This window comes from Monopterus albus, unplaced genomic scaffold, assembly GCF_001952655.1.
Source record: "Monopterus albus unplaced genomic scaffold, M_albus_1.0 scaffold78.1, whole genome shotgun sequence".
In the NCBI taxonomy this organism is placed as follows: domain Eukaryota; kingdom Metazoa; phylum Chordata; class Actinopteri; order Synbranchiformes; family Synbranchidae; genus Monopterus; species Monopterus albus.
In genome coordinates this window covers 1456720-1464441 of record NW_018127958.1, presented here as the reverse complement: position 1 = coordinate 1464441, position 7722 = coordinate 1456720, and the positions used below count along the sequence as shown (strand labels likewise).

The following is a 7722-nucleotide window of genomic DNA, read 5'->3' as shown; positions in this document are numbered from 1 at the left end:
TCCAAACATCCAGAAGATGGCACAGAGGATGCTGGTGTTGTTTGGCTCTACCTATGTGTGTGAACAGACTTTTAGTGTGATGAACACCAACAAAGCACCCCACAGATTCCAGTTGAGTGATGAACACCTCAGATCTGTTCTGAGAATTGCCACAACAAAACTAACACCAGACTTCGATGCACTGGGAAAAAAGGGTGATCAACAACACTGTTCCCACTAAAAGCGAATGTAAGTATTAACACTGTAATGCCTTTTATATGTTTATGTTTGATATGTATGCATCTGGTGCTGGCCCGGCCCGTCTGTCAAATTTTAAAAGTCAATGTGGCCCCTGAGCCAAAAAGTTTGCCCACCCCTGATATAGAGGCATTATAGAGTCTGCATTAGGAGGAAGTTGGCATGGATGGCTAGGTACAGTAAACACAGGACTTTCCCTCAGGAGAGCTGAGTTTATTTCCATTGTATAGCTTGTGTTTGTAACAACGTGGTTTTGTTCCTAAACATGATCAATTAGTTTTTTCCCCCAATTTTTACTAAGTAGTTTTTGTGACTAAAACTAATCAAGTAGATTGTGGCAAAATGTAATGAAACCATGACAGCTTCATAATCATGTCATATTTATGACAGTTCCCAAGACAACTGAGCTTCCAGTAGTTTCCTGCCAGCTAGCTTTCATATTCATGGCTGTTTCCATGATGACAATGGTCCATAATGTTTGGTAGGGTGACATACGTTGTTGTTAATGTTGGTGGAATTGTTGCAATTCTTCCCACTACCTGTAGGAGTGCTATTTAATGAGACACTCTATGGGTTGCATGAGAAGGAAGGGACAACCGATCATATGGGTCATACAGGTTGGAGGACTTGCTGTATGAGTCATACTGTATCTTTCCAAAGCAATCCTCCAATGAGGATTAACCAGGGATTAGAGATATGAGAGGGTGCTGTCATCTCTGTGGCTGCTGTTACACACAACTGTTCCCCTGCTCTATCTCTATATCCTCCACTTCTTTCTTGTGTTTTTAGAATTGTACCACACACAAGCCTAAGCTGTCTCCTGCCTTCCTTCGGTAGAAATGCCAGAATCCACACTTGCAAATGAAATGACAGCTGAGGTGCTATCTGGAAGCCATTATGTTCTCTGTGTCATAGCCGCCAGTCGTGCAGTGGCTTAAACCTTTCTTGCCCCTTTTCATTGCACAAAATGAAAATACAAATACACTAAAGGGAAAATGAGACATGATAAGGTGAGGATGTTTCAGCAGCGGTCGAATCAGTAATGAGACAATGAAACTATATTATAAATGAGCATTGGGGGTTAAAGCTATGGAATTGGGAACAATCTCCCTTGGGCAGAACTTTTTACATGAGATACCAGGAACTCTGCGATCTGCCTCAGCACTTTTCCTTCTATCCACAAATCCCTAAAACTATTTTAGCCCAAGAGTCTAGCTTATAGAGCATTGCCAGCTCAGCAGAAAAGGTAGATTGAAACCTAGAAGTGAAAGCATTGGGGGAAAAAACATGGCCACATCTTCTGATGAGCTTGAGATGCTGAGATGTATAGTGTGGAGAGGAAGAGGCACATAACCATCAGGAACAAACCAGATCTCTTTAACAAAATATAGTTGTAGTTAGTGTGAGGATGAAGGCTTGCTCTTGTATAATAACTAAGAGAGAGAGTGTGTGAGAGAGTGACAAAGTCAGGGGGTTGATATCCTCTTTGTGCTATAATAGTTTAATCTGAAGCAATACGTGACAAGTGAATTAAGTTAGTTTTAGTCATGTGGCCTCACAGCCAGCACAGAGGCTCAGTTTTAACTTTATCAAAACTCTGATCACTCACTTGGATAAGTTTGTCATTTCAAGAAGTGTGTACATTAAAGTAAAAGGTGAAAGTAAAGTGTGAAAGGATTGTGTGTGTGTGCTGGATTAATTCATTTAGTAATGACTGTGGCTAAAATGATGTGAAACTTCTTAAGTGAGAACACAGTGATTTCTAGTTAAGGCTGCTACATCTTTAACATATGAAACAATCAGTGTATTTTGACATCTGAGGGCACCATTACTAAAAAAAGCACACTCTAAAGAAAGTTAATTTTTTAAATAACAGCTCAACTATTATGAGTACATGAATGATGTGAATTTAGGTGTTTGCTTTCTACATATAATTCACAATTATGGCATTTTTCTCTGTGCAATGCATATAAAAAAATAATAAATCAATTATTTATATAAGAGCCATTCTAACACATGATATTTGTTAATTGTTTGGATTATGTGGGAGTCTGTGCGTGTATCTCACCCACGTAGAGCTGGCTGAACAGCTCTAGCCGTGTGTGCCCCTGTGCAGGAGCAAGCTGAGATGACCGGTAAGTCTGATCCAACTGAAGGACCGCCTCTTTCACGTTACGCTCAGCCATCACACGATGCCACTGGTCGTCATTGAGGGGTGTTGCTGAATGCACTGTTAACTCCACAGGTCCATTTCCAACATCGAAGGAGAAGGACACCACCTGGGGAGCTGCAGCAAGAGTGTATGAGAATTTTTTTTAGGAAATATTAATTATAGACATTTTTATACTACATGAATCAAACATCACAACTTTCTTTAACCTGTAATACCCTGTGTTGTCAGTGCAACTCACAGGTAAACATGCGCTCAATTTCTAATCTCATGGCTTGTCTGTTTCAAGGCCATTCATTTAGTTTGTATGGATTTCAGCTTTGCAATACACGACTGCTCACAGGTTTGGACAGGACTAATCTAAGAAGCAGTCGATACATGCCAAGAACTGGTGGCTTTGCATAACATAAAGTTTCCATGTTTTTTTGTTTTTTTTTTGGATGTTTGTTAAACTTTAAGAGGTTTCTTTAGTTTCCTGTAGTTTTGTTGGAGAGAGGGAAGTCAGAGCAGAAGAGAGGAACCAGACATGGGATGATTAAAATGTGTAAAAGAAAGAATGACAGACAGAAAAATGAAGAGTACAAGATGCTGTCTTTCTGCATGGTGAAGTTTCATTATCTTAAAATGAGTGAACATGTATGTGTCTGTGTGTATGTGTGGGGGGCATGTGGGTGTGTATTTAGGTGGTGTTTTGATAAAATATGATAAATTTTATTGCCTATAGTTCAGTAGCCTAATATTTCAACAGATCAACAGAGGGCACTGTTATACCTTTATAACCATTCCAGGCAAAATGTTCATTAATATTTTTGAAATACTATGTGTGTGTTGCTGTGGCCTTATTTTTCCATACTTGTGGAGACCCAAAACCAGGAGTCCCCTCACATTATGGGAACTTGTCTTCCATCATCTGGTCCCCACAAAGTAAATCAATTAATTTTAGGGTGATGATATCTTAAGGTTAGGGTGAGGTTAGGATTAGGAAAGTAATGATTATGGTCAAGGTCAGGGTAAGTCTCCAAGAAATTAATGCAAGTCAGTGTAGAGTCAATTAGAACAAACATGTGTGTGCGTGTGTGTGTGTTTGAGCCTACCACCTGTCCATTCCAGATGTTTTGTGACTGCATTGGTGAGGTCACTGTCTGATGCCTTTTAACCTCTCTGTAGGGAACAGTGATGAATCTATACACCATGTTTATGTATGGGTATGTATCAAAACCAAATCTAGTCAATGAAGATACAATCAGATAAATAATCTCCACAATGCCAGAAACTGTGAACTCTATTTTGAGACACTACTATACCATATATACTACATAGTTTTATATGAACATGTCTTTTAGCTGATTAAAAACGTACAACATTTATCAGTTTCCATGATGATTAGAACCAAGGTTTCATAAAACATGTACGAAACTGCATGTCTCCACAGACACACTACTCATTAACTGCCAGACTGTCTGTCCACTAAAACCTGAAATCTCCCTTTGTACGCAACAGCTATGGTGCCTAAAATATTCTTATGAATTCTTATAAAGAAAATTGCATCTGCAGAGTACTAAGTATAAATTTGTTTTGAAACCACTTGACTCCTATAACTGTGTTTAATTGGAGATGTTCATTGAATGCTGGAAATCCTATTTGCAGGTGTCAAAGTAAAACTCAGTTTGACTCTTTTCTTAATGTTTGGTACAACTGGATTGTTTTGTGGACAGCTGTGATATATCTGGATGGTGATGTATTGCAGGTGTGCTGTAGTCATAAATAACTTTACTTCCACTTCAAACATCTTTAATTCTACTTCATGTTGACATCATTAAACTTAAGTATTTGAATGGATAATTTTATGTAGCTATCAGTGTGAAAATGCACTTTTATCTTTTCCTAGTGCCCGATCAATATGGCTGGCCATTTTCTCATTTAATATTGCTTTCATCTAATTATCTGTTTTCACTCCACTTATTCCTCTATTCCTTGCCCTCTCGTCTACCTTCTAAAGTACACAGATCCTGTTTCCTTCTAATTTCTTTCTTGATATTTTTCTCCCACTTCATTTTCTTTGCTCTTTTGTTTGCATGTTCTTTCATGTCTTCCCTCCTTTTATCCACCCCCACAGTCCCTTGAGTCTATGCTTCTATACCCGTGTATTCCTTCCTTCACAATTTCGTTTCTTCATTGTTTATTCATTTGTTCCTTCATCTTTATTTGCATTTCTGCAATTCAATTACCCATCCTTTGTTAATTTTCCTATCACTTTGCCTAGGTGGCACATTGGCACTGTGGTTAGCACTGTCGCCTTGTAGAAAAAATACTCTGGGTTTAAATCCCAAGCAGGGCCTTTCTGTGTGGAGTTTGCATATTCTCCCTGTGCCTACATGGGTTTATTTCAGGTACTCTGGCTTCTTTCCACAGACATTCAGGTTAGGTTGAAGCAGTTTATTAGTATACTGGGATAAACCCCTTGAGATGTACCATCTCATTTTAATGGGGTTCTATGCAGGTTGAGTTGAATGGTGACTCTAAATTGACCATAGCGGTGAGAATGTGGGTGTGTGTGGTTGCCTGTCTCTAGGTGTCAGCCCTGTGATAGGGCACTTAGACAAAGCTGCTGGCAAGCTGAACATAAATGGAAGAAAGATAAACTTCACATTTCTTTCTGAGATTGTTTCTGACAATCAGAAGGCTGTAAACTCTGCCAAATCAAACTATCTTTCCAACATTGTGGTCAGTAATCATCATAAACCTCAGGTCTTGTTCAATACAATTAATTCTGTTATCAACCCATGTAACCTTGCTAATCATCCTGAGGCTTCTGTAGCAATATGTGAGGGTTTTCTTCAGTATTTTACTGATAAAATTACTAGCATTAGGCAGTGTTCCAGTTCTATTAATTCTGTCTCAGCTGATATTCCTTTGCATTCTGCTGTCTTTGATCAGTTTCAGTCTATATTTTTGTCTATGCTATCTGAACTGGTTCACCACATGAAACCATCTCATTGTTCTTTGGATTGCTTGCCAACTAGACTGTTTAAGGATGTTTTTTATTGTGTTGGGCCTAGCTTTCTGGCTTTAATTAATTTATGTCTAAGTACAGGTTCAGTGCCAGAGGCTTTCAAAAAGATGACTGTCCAGCCTCTTCTCAAAAAGGTCAAGATTTGACCCTTTAGTGTTCTCAAATTTTAGACCTTCTATAACTGTGTTTAATTGGAGATGTTCGTTGAATGCTGGAAATCCTATTTCCAGGTGTCAAAGTAAAACTCAGTTTGACTTGTTTCTTAATTTTTTTTTACGACTGGATTGTTTTGCGGACAGCTGTGACATATCTGGATGGTGATGTATTACAGCTGTACTGTAGTCATAAATAACTTTACTTCCACTTCAAACATCTTTAATTCTACTTCATGTTACTTTCCTTCATGCTCCTATAATTTCCTGTGGTGTACCCCAAGGATCTGTGCTTGGTCCCATTTTGTTGTCATTGTACATGCTTCCATTGGGATCTGTCTTAAGGAAATATGGCCTTTCTTTTCATTGTTATGCAGACGACATTCAGAAATACTGACCATTGAAGGCAATGAGAGGGATGTCATTACAGCTATTGTTTGACTGTCTGACAGACTTGAAATCATGGCTGGCACTTAACTTTTTAAATATTAATGAAAATAAAACTGAGTGTGAGCTTTTTGGAGACTTGGTGAACTTAACTTCTTTTGATCAGGGTCTGGGCCTCCTGGCTTGTCATCTGAAGTCAACTGTAAAAAACCTAGGGGTGATGTTTGATGGCGAGTTAAGGTTTGACAAGCAAATCAACTGAGTTGTGAAATCGAGCTTCTTCCACCTGAGGCTGTCAAGTAAAGTCAAGTCATTCCTTTCTTTTAATGATTTTGAGATTGTAATCCATGCGTTTATCATTTCTAGACTTGATTACTGCAATGCTCTATACTATTGTGTTAAATAGTCCTCTCTCTCTCGTCTTCACATGGTTCAAAACACTGCTGCTCATCTTTTGACAAGTACTAGAAAATTTGAGCATATAACCCCGGTACTGGCTTCTCTCCACCGGCTTCCAGTCTGTTTTAGAATTGATTTTAAGCTGTTGATTTCTGTTTTTAAGGCTCTTAATAGTTTAGCTCCATCTTACCTCACTGAATTAATGCATTGGCACAAACCTACAAGGTCCCTCAGATCTGTAAGCCAGTTTCTTTTAGAGGTTCCCAGGGTCAGATATAAACGCTGGGGTGATGGTGCTTTTACTGTTATAGCCCCTAAATTGTGGAATAGTTTACCTTTAAATGTTAGATCAGCTACTGACCTGACTACTTTTAAATCCTTGCTTAAAACATATTTATTTGGCTTGACTTTTAATACACATTAGGGCCTGATGCATTCCTTTCAATTTAATTTCTTGAATGTATGTGCTGGGTGCTGGCCCGCATTCAGAGCAGTATACCGGACACCCTGGACCCCCTGCAGTATGCCTACCGGCCCAACGGGGCCACCTCAGACGCCATCGCCGCTGCACTCCACTATTCCCTTTCTCACCTGGAAAATGGAAACTCCTACATCAGGATACTCTTCATTGACTACAGCTCCACCTTCAACACAGTTGTCCCCAACAAACTCACCCACAAACTGTCCACACTGGGTCTGCACCCCACCCTCTGTGACTGGCTACTGGACTTTCTGACTGGCAGGCCCCAGACTGTGAGGATTGACAATAAGCCAGCATTATCACAAACATCGGCACCCCACAGGGATGTCCTCAGTCCCATCCTCTACACCCTGTTCACCCACGACTGTATGACCTCCCACAAAGACAATATCATCCTGAAGTTTGCAGATGACACCGCAGTGATAGGTCGCATCACTGGGGGGGAGGTGGCCGGTCTGGTGTCATGGTACAAGGAAAATAATCTCGGCCTCAACACGGACAAGACGAAGGAGATGATAGTGGACATGAGGAAGGAGAGGAGATCTCATCAGCCACTGTTCATCCAGGGGCTCGAACTGGAGAGGGCGAGCAGCTTCAAATACCTGGGCGTCCACATCAGTGAGGACCTCACTTGGACACATAACACCACACAGCTGGTCAAGAAGGCCCAACAGCGGCTGTATTTCCAGAGGAGGCTGGGGAGGTTTGACATGTCACCAAGGATCCTTTGCAACTTCTACAGTTGCATCATTGAGAGCATCTTGACCAGCTGCATCACTGTCTGGTATGGCAGCACTACTGCTATGGACCGCAAGTGCCTGCAGAGAATGGTAAAGACTGCGGAGAAGATCACCAGGACTCCACTGCCCTCTCTGCAGAGCAT

General features: G+C 40.3%; 1 protein-coding gene across 3 annotated transcripts in view; it reads right to left on the bottom strand.

The window, feature by feature from the left end:
• The window catches only part of cntnap2a (contactin associated protein 2a), a 331856-nt gene that overhangs the window by 35182 nt on the left and 288952 nt on the right, over window positions 1-7722 (bottom strand). For all 3 annotated transcript variants that reach the window (XM_020606462.1, XM_020606460.1, XM_020606461.1), the window contains one exon: window positions 2306-2524. In XM_020606462.1, coding sequence (XP_020462118.1) covers window positions 2306-2524 — 219 coding nt within the window. The remainder of the gene's footprint in view (window positions 1-2305; window positions 2525-7722) is intronic.